Source organism: Haliotis asinina, chromosome 2 (genome assembly GCF_037392515.1).
Source record: "Haliotis asinina isolate JCU_RB_2024 chromosome 2, JCU_Hal_asi_v2, whole genome shotgun sequence".
NCBI classification, from domain to species: domain Eukaryota; kingdom Metazoa; phylum Mollusca; class Gastropoda; order Lepetellida; family Haliotidae; genus Haliotis; species Haliotis asinina.
In genome coordinates this window covers 26523872-26544555 of record NC_090281.1, presented here as the reverse complement: position 1 = coordinate 26544555, position 20684 = coordinate 26523872, and the positions used below count along the sequence as shown (strand labels likewise).

The window sequence follows — 20684 nt, the reverse complement described above, 5'->3', positions numbered from 1 at the left end:
GCTCATACTGTTGATCACAGAATTTTCTGGAATATTTCACAAATAAAATAAACAGTCAGCTTTACCTCACAGACAGAGCTTGTACGTAACAACTTCCCATTCAAAGTGCTCCAGTGCAATCAAGGGTCATGGCAAAAACTGCTACCGACCCTTGGCCTCTGGGCGACTTCTAGTCGGTTGAATGTTTACATACTAATTATCTATTACGCAGGTTTTCACTGATGGGTGGCATTGATCAGCATAGTTGACCAGCTGGCTCTGTTTAAAGTCTGATGACTTCACATCCGATCAGTCACCACTTGACACCAGCAATGCTCACAATGATAGTTAGTTGATTTGGTACATAACCTCTGGGGAGTTATTAATATTCTCTGGTTGCTATGGGCACTACTTGATAACAACAGTGTTTGTTGCCATGCACTATGTCGGTCTGTCCCTGTGTAGCTGTTTGCACTAATCATGACTAATATAGCATGGGTTCAACGTGTGAAGTCAATTTCTGGTGTCCGACGATGTTGTTGGAAAATTGTTAAAGGGTGTAAAACCATACTCACTCACTAATGTAGCACTGGTCTACTAGGAAACTATACCTGACATGAAAATCTGACTGCGAACAGCCCAGCCGAGCTGGAGAGAACCAGGCAGGGTGACAACAAGTATCATGGTTTAACGTTTTCACTGGACACTCTGTCGGGAATCGAACAACCTTATTCCCGCTCCCTACACCCGATGCTCCATGTATCTGAAGTATATTTGGGGCGGTGGGGTAGTCGCTCGACACGCCGAATACCCGGGTTCGGTTCTACTGACGGGTACAATGTGCGCCAAACATAATGTGATAACACTAACTGTTAGCACTAACATGTTCCATCATGCCGTGGAAAGTCACGGTCACTTTATTGATACCTTGGGTTCACAAACTTGGCCATGTTTCTGTTCAAACGAATTTATTGTCAGTAATAAATTTCAACAGAACATCTGCTGTGACATGATCGTTTAGATACATTGAATGGACAGGCTTTAACGGAAATGTCCATAAATATAATGAACGCTATGATTAATTTACAATGAAAAATGTAATGATGAGATGCGGCAATTCTTGTATTATAATTCATCACGCAGAAAAAAATGACTACACACAGAAGTAGATTCTATAATCCCACAATAGTTTCATCTCAAACCGCATAAAGTCTTCTCTTCTCATTGGTGTTCATGTTCATAGTTCGATCAATGGGGGCAGTTATCTCTCCGCCATTTTGATCAACACTTCTCAGTATTTTTGTATATTTGTGCCATTTTTCTTATTTATCACAAAAGATTTTATTTGAGAGGTGGCCCCTTGACACCATTCGTGTCTATTCGCCGTGTTCCGTAACCTGCACGTCGACTTGTGTCAGAATAACACTAGTTGGGCACATATGGGCGAATAGGAACGCGTGCCAACCTTCCGTCACCTTTCCGGATTAACACGAGTGGTGACACGTGTCATCTCATTCGCTATATTATTCACATAAATAAATAAAGATCAGTGAGTCAGTTTGACTCATAAGACTGATATGAATATAACTATGTACAACCAATATGGTAACAATATCACATGGAAAAGTAACTTAAATGTATGCATACTAAATAGATATGGCTCACTTCGTAGAAGAGGGTCCTCGGTCAAATCCAGAAAGTGGTACTCGCGTAAACACTATCGTACCCCCATACGATAACGCAGATTTAAGACGACCGAAGCACGTAAACGTATGCTACATCTTTCAGTAGACTTTATCGTGGTGCTAAGACGATGGAGAACATACTACAGACTTACGATACGATAATCGGAGCGCTAAGAGGACCTTAACTTTCTTCCAGTGTCTATCGTAGTGCTGAGATGATCGTAACTCCATATTTAAAGACACACTTCGGAGCGCGAAGACTATCCTAACTACGGCAATTACGTTACGTTAATCGCAAAAGTAGGACGATCGTAACTGGATAATACAGATTTACGACAACCCATAAGACGTAAATCGTAGCCCTACGGTCTGTGTGCGAAATGAGATTAGGGAATAACCGAAACTTATTACATGGCAAGAATGTTAATGACAATTTATTACATATCCAACTCGTTGTTTCAGATCTCAGTTATTGCAATCACCCTTACTGTAAACACCAGCGCTTTCTCGTGATATTTACACAATATATATACCCTATGATAACGGCGCTTCAAACCCAACTTGATTCAAAGGAGATATTCAGTGATTCAGGTAATCCTGTTTACATGGTAGAGTACACGTCCGTCTGTAAACCCTTGAAAACGCAGGTATTCCCAAACATAACGAATGTGTACGGTATCCTCATATAGACGTCCCTTCTAGAACAAAGGTTCGTCCAAAATGGTTGTTTTCACCAGAGCTTCAGTAACTGCATAGGGATCACAGTTGGAAGATGGGCGTCTGTCTTCGAGGTAACCTTTTCCGTCTTCCGCCACCTGGCGGGGAATTCTCACACTAGCTCCTCGGTTAGCCACACCGGCAGAAAAGTTATGAATGGACGAGGTCTCGTGTTTTCCCGTGAGACGTCTCTCGTTGTCCTTGCCCCCTCTGGGGTCGTACACGACGATGTGGTCGGCGTGACGTACTGCCATCTTGTCGATGGCGTCTTCAATGTACCTGAAAACAACAAATATGTTCAAATGTAAACTGGCACTATTAATGTCTCCGACGTCCTACAGCATAACAGCTTATTCACACTGCCATTAAAGATCAATCCCCGGGAAAATATCTAACTTTCATAATTAGATCTGAATATCTTACGTCCAGACATCTTGAGAACAAATCAAACACTCACTTCAAGCCACCTTCTTCTCTCATTGCCTTCGTGCTGTAGTTGGTGTGTGCGCCTGCGCCATTCCAGTCGCCGCTCATTGGCTTAGGGTCAAAGGTCACAATAACGCCGAAGTCTTCTGCCACTCTGTGGAGAAGGTACCTGGCCACCCACAGGTGGTCGCCCATGGATATACCCAGACAGGGACCCACTTGGAACTCCCACTGAAAGGTTAAAAAAGGTAAGATTAAAACAGTGCCAACTTAACGTGTCCCACCTGATTTTCCTTTTGCAAGGTGGTGAAGCATGGTAGTTTGACACGATTATTAATAGAGAAACCTTAACAGGGCCCCTCTTGGACTTGAAACTGTTTTGGCAGAAACAATGTTATTCGATGGTAAACAGGACAACCTTTGAAGGGCCCCAGATGGATCGTCCATTGATTACAGACCTGGTGAGTCAACACAACCTATATTACTTGTAATTAAGACTAGAACAGCACTATCAGCAACACCTGGGAAATCGATATGGTAGATAAAGTCAGTCGTAAGACTGGTAGAAATGATCCATATCTTCAGGTTTATGATAACACCAGAGGGGTGGCCTGGTGGTTATCGCGCTCGCTCGTCACACAGAAGACCCGGATTCGATACCTAAACTGGGTACAATGTGTAGAGCCTATTATTGGTGTCCCTTGCCCTGGTATTGCTGGAATATTGATAAAGACGGCGTAAAACCATACTCATTTAATCCAAAAGTCGTGACTTCTTGTATTCAATCAGAGTTCATCGTGTGTTGTTCGGGGAACGGGGAAAAGGAACGGTGTGTGCGGCTACAAATGAAATGAGCGAGTGGTGACGAGATCCTTTTCATTCAGAACGTACCTGAGCTGGCATGACCTCTGCATTACACCCAGCGATCTCAATCCCCGCATACAGACACGCCCTGTAGTGAGCCTCGACGATGTCACGACCGTACACCTTGTTGGCTCCGACACCGCAGTAGTAGGGACCTGGAACACGACGATATGCGTCATGAAGGGAGGTTGGGGGATCACAAGCGTCTGTTCTGATCTGAATGTCACGTTCATGAGTTCAAAGTACAACAATGAGTTAAAGGCATTTCCTCCTATCTTGACACGTCAGGTTGAAAGACATTGGTTAACTCTCATAGGTTAAAAAAACGTTCGTTTTGGTCCAAGGATTTTCGGCCATTGTGTCACAGCTAGGTGATCACCGCGTACATTTATCACTGAATTATCATTGAATCATCATAGAATCTTCATTGAATTACCACTGAATCATCATAGAATCAGCATTGAATTACCATTGAATCGTCATAGAACTGTCATTGAATCACCTTAGAACTACCATAGAATTACCATTGAATCACGTTATGATGTAGGCAACAAATGAAGGGGTAAACTGACAATTAAATAAATAAATGTAAAACACTAAACAACTGTGTATGATCATATATAAACATGGATGGGAAACAGATCTAGAATCTGACCATCAATAACCAAGCTATCAGCCTGTTAGTCCTTGTAAAACATTTGGGCAGTGTGGTAGCAAACACTTAAGACGTTCGCTCGTCACACCGTGATTCCCCACATGGATACAATATGTGAAGGCAGCCCGCCGGCTGTTCCTGCAGTGATATTGCCTGAATACTGCTTCAACCTGCTTCAACAGAATGTAGCAGCCTAATGACATTGACATACTATGTTTCAGAGACTATGCCGTACCTTGTGGTCCTGGGAAGCCCTTCTTGGGCCAGCCGAAAGGGTACTTGTCATAGTCCAACAGGGTATATTCCTGTTCGATTCCAAACCAAGGTTCTTCCGCCTTCGCCTTGTCCATAGCAGCTTTGCACGTATGCCTCAGGTTAGTTTCTGGAAATGAAGGGAGTATCGTCAATGGACAAAGTCATTACTGGTGAGTGAATGGTATTTCACTGTAGCGTTTACTCCCACTAATTCCCTAGCAAGTAATAGTTATTAAACATTCTGTTCTGAACTAAAAAGAAGTTAAAGATTGTGAGTGACAGAATATACGGTATACATTTAGAAAGGTATAACCCTAAAATAGTGTGATATCAAGCTTACTTTCTTTTAGTATAGGTGAGTCGAGAGAAAACCATCACATCTTGTCCCAATAAGTAAGTGTTTGCATAAACAAGGGGTATACTTACTGACAGGCTTGAGCTTGTGGTCATAGACTGCGCACATGAGGAGTTTGTTGTTGCCGCGCCTGAACGGATCCTTGAACATGGCTACAGGCTGGAGATACCGATCTGAATCACGACCCTCCGCCTGCTCGGTGCTTGAGCCATCGAAGTTCCATACAGGACATTCTATAATCAGACAGATATACATCTTATATCTAATAAGCTCCTTACAGCTCTGTTAGAACATCTTGAAGGACAATGCTCCTTGAAGGTTAGGAGCTAGTTGTTAAAACGTTCGTTCGTTCGTTCGCCACGCCGAAAACGCAGGTTTGAATCCCCACATAGGTACAATGGGTGAAGCCCATTTCTGGTGTCCCCCGCCGTGATATTGCTGCAATACAGCCCAAATCATACCCACTCGCTCACGCTTTGTGGATTATCTCCCCTGATTTTCGAGCGGAATATATTCGTACAGCAATACAATTATACACTACATTTTACACATTTAGTATCTATCGACAATATGTTGAAGTATTCTTTTATAAAAATGTTCACATTAAAATTAAGAAAAGGTTTTCATATTAGTGTTTCTTGTATGTGATATTACTCAGATGTTGTTCAAACATTTCTCAATCAGGAGCAGTGATGTAGCGTAGTGGTTAAAGTGTTCGCTCATCACGCTGAAGACCCGGGTTCGATTCCCACATGGGTACAATGTGTGAAGCCCATAGACGGTGTCCCCTGTCGTGATATCGCTGGTATGTTACTATTAAGCGGCGTAAAACAAACTCATTCACTCAATCTTTCAATCCCCACGCAGCCAACACTGGGTCACTGCGCTGAGACGAAACACATGCACAACGGGAACTACTGTAAGTGACGTCAATGTGTAATAGATATGTCTATCGAAAATACAATCGCTGTTAAATGGTCGATTAGTGCCAGGTTATAATATTGTGTTTTTGTGCTATACGTTGATGTACTTGACATCGGGCACTAGGTACGGGGCAATAGGGCGCAGGGCGTTCTTTTATCAGTGAGTGGCAATTCAAATGTGGAAATATTTACAATGTACTCATGTATACCAATTTAGTGCTGATGTGTCTTCAACGCTCTGATCACGCATGTCTTCAACGTAATGTACACGTACTGACGTATTCGACTCACGGAAATATATTACCTAACAATATATTTCATATTGTTTTGTTATTTACAGTTTAACTGAAGTGGTTTAACTCACTTAAACTCGGTCACCTCAGGGTAATCACTTGTGATTTGTTGTAACTGTCATCAGCTAAAGGACATGATTTAGGGGCGAAACATACAAATGTCTGTGATGAATTTTCTTTTCGTTTAGAACACTTTTTAGTATACATGTATGAACGTATCTCGGTGTGTTTGATTAGCCGCAGTGAGACTGTCGTAAAATATCCCCGGGTCGCATTCTTCCACGTTGTCGCAACATGGCCTTTCTTGACGTAGATTCCCGCATGGCCTTTCTTGACGTAAGATTCTCGCAAATATACTTTATCTCCATTCGGTGTCCTTTTGACGCACAAATTAACTCTCGATGCACGTAGGCTCATTTTCAGTCCTTAAATAAACTGATCTTTTTTCACAAAATTTTAACGAAGAACCCAAATTCTGCATGTACGTAGACTCACATTTTAGTCACTAGACATGTTCATCCTTCTTTTTATTGTAAATACAACCACAAACACGCACAAACAGTAACGTATACAGGTGTATATATTCACACACACGCATGTATGTACCGAAAGCGAACAACGGTCTTCAAAGACAACTAATCATAATTCGTAATAACAGTAGTTCGTAATAGGCTTAAATTTTCTACTAAAATATGAAGCAGGATATAGCCTCCCTCCAAACTGTCCTGAATGCTGTGCCTACGGATGTATAGTAATTCTATCCTTTGAAGAGGCACGTCTAGACAAGTGAACAGTGCGACAGTCTGCTATTTAGTATTTTTAAGAAAATGATCACTTAAACTATTATTTTTCTACCTTACAGACTTGTGCAACTTTAAACAGGTCAATATTGACCAGGGCCTATATTTTCGAAGCTCTCTTAGTGCTAAGATAGTCGTAAGTTAATGTTAATGTATGGCACTTACGACTATCTTAGCGCTAAGAGAGCTTCCAAAATCTAGGCCAAGGTCGTTATAACGCTATTCGTCATAAACGTAGTTAACCGTAACTGTTAGTTAGTAGTTAACTGTAACACACGAACTACAAATGTTTCTATATTCTTTTAAGGTTTCTTCCCATGATTTGTCAGGCACTGTGGAGAAAAACATAATAAAGATACACATGTTCTTCTATTTGTTGCTTTACATATTTCCATGAGGATATCTCTCCAGCTTGTGTGTAGTCGAACAAGTTGCTCTTGAAAACGTGATGTACATGCCGCTGACGCAGATTTTAATCACTAGACGCATTCATCATGTACCCTGGATTGTCTAGTTCCCGGACAGGTGTCGTAATGTATGAGATCAGCTGAGTGTCCGAACCTCGCCGATAACCTCCATATGCTACACTTGAGAGTAAAGTCCAACACATTATTGCGTTCTCATACAGAAATGGGGTCAGCGTCAAGGACGTGAACTGTCCGAGTTTTGTGTCATAATCTGTATAATATAGATAGGTGTCCGAATTCAAAACAGGACTCTTGTCATCATTGTTTTATGCTAATTTAAGCAATATTACAGCAATATCAGCGAGTGAGTATGGTTTTACGCCGTGTTTAGCAATACCCCTGCAATGTCACTTCGGTGAACACCAGAAAAATGGTCTTCACACATTATACTTATTTGGGAATCGTACTGAGTCTTCGGGGTGAAGAGAGGACACTTTAACCATTTGGCTACCCCTCCGCTCAACAGCAACGCCACAGGACACTTGAAATGGGCTGCATATACTCTATGCCATACTGTACTATAATCGAACCGGGTCTTCGGTGTCCCGAGCTAACACTCTACCACCAAGCAACACAACTGCAATCGACGTACAGATGTGGCTCTGAATTCGTAAATTGTCAAGTGGCTTGATAGAGAACTGTCACATGAATCTACGCTTTGCTCTCAAGTAGGTGGGGGAGCGAGTGTCCTGTTCGTCTAAGGCATAGTTCGTGTTGCACAGTGAGTGAGTGAGTCAGTGAGTCAGTGAGTGAGTGGGTGAGTGAGTGAGGTGTTATGCTGACCTTCAGGACTCTTGGGGTTGAAGTCGAGAGTTCTGCACTTAGCTCTGATCCCTTCTCCACTCCCATCGATCCAAATATACTCCACCTGGACCTTCTCCTCGGGCTGGGGGAGGTCCAAGTATTTGTTGAGGACCGTCTTGTTGGTGGCGGGGACAGTCATGGTAGTCTTCAGACTCTACAAACTGAAATAAAGCCAACAGTTCTAAAAACAAATAACTGAAAAAAGTTGCCACTGACAGAAACATATACTCACCGACAAAAGAAAGTACAAACAGAGAAATGTCTACTTTTCAAAATAGGTCGTCGTGTGTATGGGGTTTATTTACATAATCCTAAACATATTTGTTCTTTCTTTTGTAGGTCAGGTCATGTTGGCTGCTTACGCCTTACTTGTCAACATCCCATGCGATCTGCAAATAATGGAGGCTGGACAAGATAATCCAGTGATTAACAGCTGAAGCACGGTTGGTGGTACTGGGTTACAATTTGCCAGGTTAGCGAGTATGTACATGCCACCCATTTGGATGCCTCGATATTGTTAACTGGGCTGAAATCCTAACGGCCAGATGGATGGTGGGGTAGCCGAGTGGTTAAAGCGTTCGCTCGCCACGCCGGCGACACGGGTTCGAGTTCCCTTATGGGCACAAAGTGTGAAGCCCATTTCTGGGCCTGGTGCCAAGGAGCGCATTGCAGGTCGTGTGGTCAGTCGTTACTAATGGATTGTCACTGTATCCATTAGGCATCCACTGTATCCATTTCTCACTAATTTTATGGTTTGTCCAGACTCGACTATTTTACAGGCATCCGCAATATATATCACAGTGAAAAGGTATTGTTTTTGCCGCTTTAGCAATATTCCAGCAGCATCACATCAGAGAGACGCCACTGTGCCCATGTGGGGCATCGAATCGGCTCTTCGGTGCTTTAACCACTTGGTTACCCCACCGCTATGTATTACAGTGACTATCAATAGATAAATACATGTGAATCTACATTAAGGATTTCATCTTCAAAACTTCAGATTATCTCTCAATGAAAACATAAAAATTACGATCAACCATGGACACCATACTACAGACTGAAATATGTTCTCTGAGTTGGTCATGTGACTACCATACCTAAAACCGCGATTCGTCACTCACTAAATGTCTGAATTATCTGCATCAGGTTGGGTTACCCACAGACGCATTCAGCGTGGGTCTTATGTCGACCTCTTGTGCCCAGTCAGATGAAGTGGCAACTCGACCGCAAGCGGTCGATATTATTTAATAATGTCAGAGAACTGAGATGTATCATTTGCTGGAATCGAGAGTATAATCACCCCAAAACAGGCAGTGTATACGTATGTGTATGATTTGCGATTTAGCATCAGAAACAGCGATACAAGACACGCGGTACTGTACAGAGTGTCTGACCTTGGGTATAACGGATTGCCGTAATATTATTAAGAAATATTTAAGCACTACGTAAGGGCCAGTCTCGTCGTTTTTGACCGAGTGCGATATTTAACTCCCTGTGAGACATTGTGGGCTTATAGACATATGTCTACTCAAAAAACAGGTACTGAGCAAGAAGGACATATGTCCGTTTCTAACAACATGTTAAAAGAATAGAATATATCAAAGTCTGATGATCCCCAGCTAAAACCAAGTGCAACACAACCAGTATAGTAAATCACCGACAGCTATGTGTATTTTCTTAACTCTACAATCAGTTAATGATGTACAATATCTACAAGGTCAGTTGAGGAAATGACTGATTTAAGCACTGAAAATTGAAAGTTGTTTCCTTGCTGCTATTTTACGTAGTGTTTAGACGATGGTACAATTTTCACGTCAGATGGACAGTGGTTGTAAATATGGTTATGTTAACTGTCTGCCTTGCGGCTAGCAAACGAATAGCAGAAGCTGTAGTGCCCTCTGCTATTGATTTCGCTAGCAGCTGATATAAACTGGCTGATGTAGCAGAACCTCGCCAAGCTTATATCCCCCTGTTTTATAACTGGTGAAAATTCGATTTCTTTAAGAACAGATTTCATGTAAAAAGAGAGATGACCACAATCTTTTCGTTGTTGCATGCGTTTACCATAAAAACACGTTTCATGTAAAGCTTACAAATACGCCATACTTAACAAGAAAGGTTCAAATGCCACTGACCTGATTTGCCACGGTACGTTTGGCTCCCTCCGTAACATAATTTCGGTGACATACAAAGTATCACTAACATACACTAAAAGAAGCAAAACCTAATTTCACAAGGCAACAAATATTGCCTAGATAAAATGTGAAAATAACACTCACACACAGAAAAGCTACTCCCGTCTTTGTTCGGACGTTGGCCTAGAAATGATTGGTTATTCGGTTAGAGTAACGGTACTTAATCACGTTCCCAGCAAGTGCTTTGAGCTCTCAACAGCGTGTGAAGCTAGGAACAGTGTGTTAAGCTCCGACGGCATGCTGGTTTTATAGACCGAGCGTGGTCTTGGAAGACTGGGATTTTCCCCGGCATGCCGTACATACGATAATATGTCAAAATACGGAGTGGCATTGGTTGTTGGCGAGAAGTGGTCCGCGACAAGGTCGGCAGCCACTCAACGCACACGTGACCAAAAACCTTTGTTCGAAACATGTACGTACGCTATCGACCCAGTGAAGTAACCAGTTCTATCAAGAACCGCTGCACAGTGGCAGCCTTCTAATTAGTCTGGTCGATGACAGCTTGGATATCTTACATGTATGTGAGATTTCGATTTCTCGGTTCATACAAGAATTAATCACGCAACCCCAACGCAGGCAGACATATGTTTAGGTCAATCACCCCACTCTTGATCAAACTCCATACAATGGCCTTGATTAGAGCTCGTGTTCTAAATGCTCCTTATGTCAGATAGAGCACCAACATCTCCAAATCATCATCATCATCATCATCATCATCATCACTTCACAGTTAGACTCAGCTACTTTATTCCTTGGATGCGAATTCATATTGTCATCGTGACTCACATCATAATTCTAACATAACACAGTCTAATGTAACATATGTTACATTTGACCACTTTCTACGAGGCATTGTGTTGAAAGCTTGAGTACGGATGAAACAGAGTTCCATTTCTAATATCCAAGTAAATGAATAAAATTGCAGTGTGCTGTTTATTACAAAATTCATTTGCAAACACATTTAAAATTTCAGTCAACTCGGCAGTGGGTCAGAGAGAAAGGTTTCGCGGCTTTTAGCAATATTCCAGCAATATTCACGACTGAGGACACCAGAAATGGGATTCACATATTGTACCAAAGCGGGAACCGACCCCGGGTCACCAGTTTAACGAGCGTACGCTTTAACCGTTTGGCTACCCCACCTCACCCTCACCCTGGGGATGTTTATGAGGTATCACCCTGGGGATGTTTATGAGGTGTACGGAGTGTTTAATGTGGGACAGGGGGCCGTTTTCTATTCGACTACATTATTGGAACAACACTTCTGACCAGAGATTACGCAATGATAAACGAGCGTCACCCCATGATCTGAAACTGGACTCTTCTTATAAGTGATTTTGTTGGCGACGATTTTGTAGACGATTAGAAATTAAATCAGGACAGGGACCCTCGTTTGTTGACGTACATTGGCCTCAATAACTAACCCCATTCAATCCAATAAACCTGACAATCCAATTAGCCAGCAGGCAGAAATCAATGGCTGAGGTAAACTGAAGCATGCACAGATACACAGTTTCCGATCTGAACATTACATGGCATTGACCACTCAGCAGTATTCCAGCTTTATGGCGGTGGTCTGGAAATAATCCGTGTCTGGACCAGATAATCCACTGATCAACACCAAAAGCATCAACTGCGCAACTGGGATACGATGACATGTGTCAACCAAGTAAGCGAGTCTAACCACCGATCTTGTCTTACGAGAAGCATGGGTTGTTGAAGATCGATTCTAACCCGGATCTTCACGAGTATTTAATACTGGAAACAGGTAATTTGGGTTCTTCACATTAAAAACAGAAAAAGACACCCGTGACACAGACAGGACATGTATTTAGGACATGCACAGACATTGGTGTGACCTTTGACCTATTTGGACAGAGTGGGGCCGTATGTCTGCAGTGATCTCTAACGCTGGCCTACCTTGAAAAACACCTGGCACGTCTGTCAACAAACGGCCTTCAGATTGTATTAATTCGTGACAAGCAGTAAATATCTGCCACTGGCTGCGTTCACTTACGCTTATTAAGTTCAGAACTCGTGTGTACTCCATTGTTAGGCATTGAACAGGAGGAATAGTCGAGCATAAATTTCGAAGAGTTCATGTTTGTTGTGTAACGTTCTCAATGTGTCAAGGTCAAAAGTCTCTACGTCGTTCTCAATGTGTCAAGGTCAAAAGTCTCCACGTCGTTCTCAATGTGTCGAGGTCAAAAGTCTCTACGTCGTTCTCAATGTGTCAAGGTCAAAAGTCTCCACGTCGTTCTCAATGTGTCAAGGTCAAAAGTCTCCACGTCGTTCTCAATGTGACAAGGTCAAAAGTCTCTACGTCGTTCTCAATGTGTCAAGGTCAAAAGTCTCCACGTCGTTCTCAATGTGTCAAGGTCAAAAGTCTCCAAGGACAAAAAACCCTGGGTACAAAATCCCTTGACCAAGAGCCCCTCGAAAATTACCAAAGGTTCCTCAGTTTATGTATTAATGGAAAAATAAGATTAAAGACAAGAAATGATTAACAACGGATATGCAACATTTTATTGCTTCATGTTTTAATGACCCTTATACTGTATAAACTGATATGTGATTAGCAAATAATTCTGGTGAATGAGAAATAAAAACCAAATCAAATGTATTAACCCATTATCAAGTGTTGGTTAAATGTTTTTCACAGAAATATATAGATGTTAACCTGGGTCTTACTAAGTAAAGATTTGCAAAATATCTTGCTCCCAATGCAATAGGTATGGTGTGCTTGTTTTGCAATTTACCTCTTGGGAAAGCCGGTATTTGGACAATAAGCCCATAGGGACACCCTAAAGGACATACAGCCCCCTGACAAAACACCCGTAGGCTGAATGCCCCCGTGACAAAAAGTCCTCAGTAGTTACAAGAAAGATGTACTAAAATCATAGAGACTCAAGAATGACCAGACAGAGAAACAATAGCACTTCCTTCAACCAGCTGATGTAATGGCAGACACGGCCAAGGGGGATGACCAGTCAAGGCCATAAACGTCATATACTGTAATGACTGACAGTGATAGTAGCTATAGGGTACAGGGTGGCTGACAAGACTATGTGCAATGCGGTAGTGATACGGATTAAGACTCCTGATTAAATAATTACAATTAAGACAGTCAGACAGATATGATTGATTAAAGTGTCACGTGACATATTTGCTCAGACAAACGGAAAAAAAAATATCAAAACGAGGTTTGGCCATTAGAAAGAGGGTGTAGGACATTTGTCCCGTTGTTTGTCCGGGTGTGAATTGTCTTAGGTGGTAATTGTCCTAGGTGGGAATTGCAGTTGGTGGGACTTGTCCGGGTGGCATTTGTCCCGGCGGCAATTGTCCCGGTGGGAATTGTCCGGGTGGGAATTGTCCTAGACCCTCTTTACAATGGCCGAACCTCGTTTTGATATTGTTACCGCTTGTCTGAGCAAGCCGTACGATAGGGCACGCTCCGCGTCGTGTTTTTGCAAGGAATAGTGTTGCAACATACACGTGATTAGATGTATCAAGCAATACTGTTCAACATCTATACATCCATGTAAATAACAGGCAAACTGTAGCGCAAATGGGTTGCGCAGCATAGAGAGAATGGCCAGTCTTCTTACATGCGAGCGAAGCGAGCAAAGGTTGGCAACGTGCTTTCCTCGCTTCGGTTCAATAAATATTTTTCATGTCAAAATAAAATATCACCACCATCAAATGTATGCAACCATTCTTCACAGGGTCATGCCCTTACATTTCCAACTCCGTGTTGAAACATTAGCCACGTGAAATATTTTTTATTTCACATTTTAAGCGCAACTCGTGGTGTATCAGGCCATTCCTCGCTTCCATTCCCCCTTCCAGCTTCCAGTTCAGCGGTCAAAGCCGGAAAGAGAGATTGTTGAGTACTTGACTTGTATTATCCGCGGGGATCATAGACAAGGCGCACCGAGTTAATGTGGCTTTCTTTTCGAGGAAAGAGCATCCACGTGGTCACAGTACTTTGTTCAAGTTTGACTGCGCGTTGCTGTACCCGCAACTGTGTTTGCACGTGTTCATGTGGTCATGTAGCAACGGACTCTGGTGGGTTCTCCGTAGTGCACAGGGTCATGGACTGGTACCCCAGGGGTTGTGACAACACTGAAAGAGTCAGCACTCAAAGATGTTTACACCCGGTCACAGGTGGACTCGACCCCGGCACCTTAAGTTCGTTGGATCAGCAGCCTGGCACTTTAGACAGCTCGTGCACGACACCCCTTAGTATACAATAGTAACCTCAGGTATGTTTTAGTTTTAGTATTGATAAAAGAAAAATAAAAAGGTTCGTGTGTGCAAACTCCTGTGAAACATGTCAGTACATTTCGTTGTACTCGGGCTGTGTCGTTGGTTACAGTCACCCGTCACTGTCAGATTTGTTCCTGCCCTTAGACTAACGCCAAGCCTGTGATTATATATTAATATTTTGACAGAAACAAACAGCTCCTTTTAAACTGAAACGTGACGGTAGTGAGGAGGAAGAATCAGACATTAACCTGAGGACATCCAGTCTTGCTTCATTTAGGCCACCAGCATTGTAGGGTGGGCTTGACAGGAGATAAAATAGTGTTGTCAAGTGATTGTTAGACAGGCTCCATATCCCCAAGCCTGGACTCATATCTTATACTTGAAGTGTGTTATCAATAACCACACGTGTATAGGTACACTTGGATAGATAAGTTGTATATTTATACATGACAGTGTTATATAAGTACAGGGTAAAAAGTATGACATGTTACTCCAGTAACGAAATATGATACTACACAACTCCCTCCCCAAAGTAAAGGCTTATACAGGAATCATATGTAGATTATTAAATGCACCAAATATTGAACTATGGTGGTAACGCAAATTCAACACCTATGGTCTTGTCATTAAATGTTTAATTGTAATGCAGTTTTTCTGAGATAGCCGCAAGCACCAGCTTCTGGTCAAGTTGTCAAACTTTCGACGCTTAATTCTTTGGAAATCTAAGCAGAAATATTGTCATCTTTGTATACTAAACTGACGTACAAAAGAAAGCAGACAACATGTGTTTCGGGATTCTTCAAACCAACGGAAATATTCTAAAAGTTTTTGTTTGTGGCTTACAATTCACTTTTTGTACGTGTTCAACAAAACACCTGTAAATTTTCACGACTGTATACTTTCTTTCATACGTCAGTCTATTCAGGTATCTCGGACCTCTGCTAACTTCTCGTCACGTTAGATATAAAGCCTTGAGTTAACCACAGTTCCGTCAGAACAACAGGTGGTCAACTGGGTTTTGTCATATAAAGGACACGAACTCGGCGTGGTCATTTCGAGACGGAAACGTAGTTTTATAGGGAGGTTTACGTTGGCTACGATGTCAGCCTCGGCACAAGTCCTCCTCACTCTTCTGGTATGTCAGCTTTCTAAGTGTTTGAGTGAATACAAACTAGACAGACAGTTTCTTGAGTTTATTGGTTGACCGTGATGATCCGGGTCAGAATTGGTCTTGAGCATCCCATGCTTGTCGCATGAGGCGACTAACGAGATCGGGAGGTCGGGCTCGCTAACACATGTGCATGTCATCGTATCCCAATTGCTAAGATAGATGCTCATGCTGTTAATCAGTAGATTGTCTGGTCCAGACTCGATTATTTACAGACCTCCACCATATAGCTGGAATATTGCTGAGGGTGGCGTTAAACAACAAACCAAACTATTGACATAAAATCTGTTTTGTTTGGAATTGTAATTGCGTTGCAGCTTTATATATCCTTTCCTCAGACAAAATGATGACCCGGGATTAGAACCAACAAGCATACATCGCAGGCGTGGCCAAGGGACGTAACTCTTAGAATACTCAGCCACCCGTGCCATCCCCCGGTGAGAGGAACATAATCCCTATGATAGACGGTGACGGAAAAAAAAAACATATCAGGGTAAATCAAATATTTGCATAGCATTATTGAAAATATTGCGTGCGTACTTATGTGCGAGCGTCCGTATGTGTGCATGCGCGTGTACGAGTGGATGTGGGTGATCGTGACCTTAGCGTGTCACAATGGTCAGATGTTGTATATTGATATGATCTACGTATATGCCTGTATCTCCCATTAGATTTTTTTTCTCGCTCTCTTTTAACATTCAAGCAGGGTTATCTTGTTATCATGTTACATATATCACTCATACATATGTTACATATATATATGTTTATTTTACGTATCAGTGTTACATGGTCCAGTTACGAAACCACGTGCTTTGCTGGAAACAGTTGGTTTTATGACATGAATGAGAAGCTTGATTAATGTCAGGAAAGGCCAGTCACAATTTTCGATTACTGCATTATTTACCTGCAGTGTAAGATTTATACAGTACTGTTGTGAAACATGTTTGTAAAATAGGTTTATGAACTTCAGAGACACACGTATAAATCACCACAGCAATCAAAAAACTATTATAGCAGGTATGCATATTTACGTACACCATGCAATTTTGACAAATTATTATGAAAACAGTCGAGTCGTTTTAAGCCAGCGAGTGTGATGTAGATTTCCTGGTTGTACGGGAGAAGTTAAACTCGGATACCTGAGTACGGATAAATTAGGTCAAACTGGATTGTGTGGATGCATTCGATTAAATAAGTGAGTGAGTATTGGTTTATGCCGTTTCTAACAAAATAACTGTAATATTACCCACTCGCCAAACCATCTATGTAGGTGAAAGTTAGATGGTTATCTGTATGGCCAGCCAAAGAGTGTGGTGTTTGTCTTACAAATGAAGGACACCATTTTACCCATTCTGAACGTGTCGTATGTACAAGTCTCGGCTATCACGGGGCAGATAAGCAAACAAATAAGTGAGTTCATGAGTGAGTTTAGGTTTACGTCGTTTTAGTAATACTCCAGCAATATCACGACGGGAGAAACCAGAAAAAAAGACTTCTAACATTGTACCCATGTGAGAAATCAAACCCGGGTCTTCTGCGTGACGAGCCGGCGCGTTACCTACTAGGCTACCCCACCGCCTTGGTAAATAAATCATCAACATGCTCGAGGTGTTGTTCAAGGTTCAATCCGGGCTTCAAACCTCCACTAACGGAGGCTGCTGTGATACTGACTTGTGTGCTGGTGAATAGGTGCCCGGCTCTGGCTATGAGGGTTTGAATCTCGGATGAGACTCAACCAAACATTAGTACTAGAATCTCAGAAAGTGTCATTTCAATCATAACATATGTTACATTTGAATACTTTCTGAATGGCATTGTCTGTCCACAACTGGGAACGTCATTAACATAATCCGGATGTTGTGTGCAATGGATATAGGGTATTGTTGTCAAAAGGTGGGTGTACGACATAAAAGTCGAAACGGGTGTTTGCCTTATCGGGGAGGTATTATTCTGAACACAAAGCCCCGGTCAATAAACCAGCGTCTGCCTCACACGCTTGAATATCAAAGTAATTATTTGAATCTATGCATATATAGGTTTGACGTAGACGGATAAAGGAGCACACTGTGTTGTTTTAAGGGGCTATTGTTTCAGACAATGCGGCAGTTTGTGTGTCTTTACGGTCACGTCTTTCACACAGTTGTTTATGGCATTGTTTTCAGATTTGGATTAGAAATGGACCAGAGTGGGATCGGATGGTCCTGGCACCGGCTGACAAGGCTCATCACCAGGCCAGGGCCCTTGTACTGTCTTCACGCAGCGTGGATAATTTCACTCAGTAAGCCCTGTACAAGTCTTTAAAGTTTGGTGATACATTTTGCAGAGAAGACTAAATCCACGATAGTGTTTATATCATCCACATTATGCATATTCCATAACTTTCTTCTTTTAGCAATTATACTGCATATATGAAATGTGAAAATATGATTTAACTCTGTGTAAAAGCCCTAATGTGAAGAACCATTTGAAGCAATTTAAAAGCAATGTGTCTGCATGCAGTGTGAAGAGTAATATACCCGAAATATAAAGACTCCTCGTGAAGTTTTGGTCAACATGACATACAACGATACACTGCCTAATCCTGTGCACAAAAGAAGCTTTGTGTACACTGCCCACGCCTTAAGCTAATCGTATTGATATGTTTGTCAGATAACGAGGAAAATAGACGACTCCAAGAATCAGCATAAACAACCGTCGTGAAGGCAGATGACACCAAGTGTACACTGACTATAAGTGTTGCTTAAAATATAACCATACCAATTCACTTTCACTTAAAATGAACCAGTTTGAAATAACGGGACTTCGAGTCAAGTATACTCTGAATTAATAACTGCCAGGCATAACAGTGAGTGTGAGTGAGTGAGTTTAGTTTTACACCGCCTTTAGCAATATTCCAGCAACATCACGACGGGGGACACCAGAAAATGGGCTTCACACATTATACCCAGGAGGGGAATAGAACCGCGTGACGGCCGAACGACCTATCCACCGTGCTACCCCATGATGCCTGATATATACAAGAAGAAAGTCCAGCTAAATACTTTATGTCGAACTTATGTTCTCTCGAAGTAATACCCGGTCCCAGCTTATTGCTTCTATCCCCTCAGTTATCCTGTTGTATCGAACGTCGGATAACACGACATGGGTGAGTATGGTTTTACGCCCCTGTTAGCAATATTCCAGCAACATGACGACCGGGCGGGGACAGCATATTAGGGCTCACCCGATGTACCTCTTGTGAGAAATCAAAACTGCTGCTCAGTATGGCGAGCCAACGATTTAACCACGAGGCGACCCTAACCCTTACAGGTAGCTCGATCCCTTCAACGTCGACATAACGGTATTTCACGTTATATTGAAGACTCACTCCTGTGTACATCTCTCGACAGATCGATCGTGGGTCTGTAATACGGTGGGATGGCGGGACTACACAAATCCATATATTAGAGAACAGCTTGGTCAACATGCATTCGTAACGTCTCGCCCCTTTCCGTGACCTACGCCATTTGGCTTGCCGGAATGACACGAGTAAGTACGAATGGATCAATAGAGACCGCTAAAACAGTTCGACCAGGCCGTTGTCATTTGTGTGGATTGACTTGTTCGTTTCAAGTCTTTGAAGGACATTTAGTGACACGAACATGAGAATATTTTGCCGGCGCCATATACCCATACATATCAGAAGGGTTTAACTGATTAAGTGGGTTTAGCTTTAAGCAGCACTAAGCAATATTACAGCTACATGGCGGTGGTCTGTAAACAGTATGGACCAGACAATTCAGTGATCATCAGCATGAGCATCAATCTGCGCAATTGGGAACCGAATACGTGTGTTTACCAAGTCAGAGAGCCTGGCCACCCAGTGCCGTTAGTCACTAAGCATGGGTTACTGAAGATCAGGGTTAGAACCTCACGGGTCGGATCAGAAGGGTTGAAGGTGTGACATGATATGACTTCTGTTTGTCGTAAGGGGAGGGTCAAAAGAAATTATAACTAATGAGGGGCGGTGATGTTGAATATTACTGGTACTTGAGCAGATGCAAAACCTCACAACCCTCACCCCGACAGAACAGAGACAGCACAGAACTTACATTTTACACATATTACAGTTAAGGGTACATAGGACGTCTGGATGGTTCACATGTAAAACCTAACAGTTTTCATACTGGTATTACAGAAAGTCAATACATGTGATTTCTTAAAAGAAATACCTAATTGTTTATATGGTCCACGTAATAAATTACCGGGACCTAGCAAGACATTAAAACTAAAAAGATTTGATAAATTTGAAGCATTGTTTTCAAAGATATACCTTATGTACGAAATAATACCACAACTTACCTTGGAAAGTGTTCAGGGGAGTGTAGGGCAGACACGCTGTCAACAAGTGATTGTCTCAGAGGGGAAAACTTTCATCAGTGTGCTGCCAGTATTTATACTGAGGATGACGCAATCGGGAAGAAATCCCGACGGTGGGGGACTGAGCTGGCCGTGATTGGTCAAAAGCTGACGCAACCGTCGCTTGTCACCCCAACAACGCCTCGGGAAAGGCTGCCTACGTCACCGGTTGAAAGGGCCACTTTAAGTTGGAGCCAGAGTGTCAGGTGATGTAGTCCCGCTAGTCGCTGAAATTGTTTACACATGGTGGGTTTGTGGGGCCGTGTCAATTTTATTTGTCTGTGTTGGGTCAAACGTTAGTTGATGACGCAACAGGTGACACAGTTACATCATGGGCCATGTGTTTGGACAGTCAACAGATCAATGACATATTTAACGCTGTCTGTACCAGATGGTCCACCGTTCCAATGGCGCTCAGCAAATCAACATGT

General features: G+C 42.3%; 1 protein-coding gene across 2 annotated transcripts; it reads right to left on the bottom strand.

Annotated features, from left to right (window-relative positions):
• Window positions 1–930: 930 nt before the first annotated feature.
• On the bottom strand, window positions 931–20438 carry LOC137273502 (glutamine synthetase-like). Of its 2 annotated transcripts, none has more exons than XM_067806218.1 (7): window positions 20197–20438; window positions 8203–8384; window positions 5008–5169; window positions 4562–4708; window positions 3699–3826; window positions 2839–3038; window positions 931–2660 (listed from the first exon to the last, which is right to left on the bottom strand). In XM_067806218.1, the coding sequence occupies exons 2-7, from the start codon at window positions 8360–8362 to the stop codon at window positions 2363–2365; spliced, it is 1095 nt and encodes a 364-aa protein (XP_067662319.1). In that variant the 5' UTR covers window positions 8363–8384; window positions 20197–20438; the 3' UTR covers window positions 931–2362. The 2 variants fall into 2 exon arrangements, with proteins under 2 accessions (XP_067662319.1, XP_067662320.1); XM_067806219.1 differs by lacking the exon at window positions 20197–20438 and adding an exon at window positions 10503–10634.
• Window positions 20439–20684: the final 246 nt, after the last annotated feature.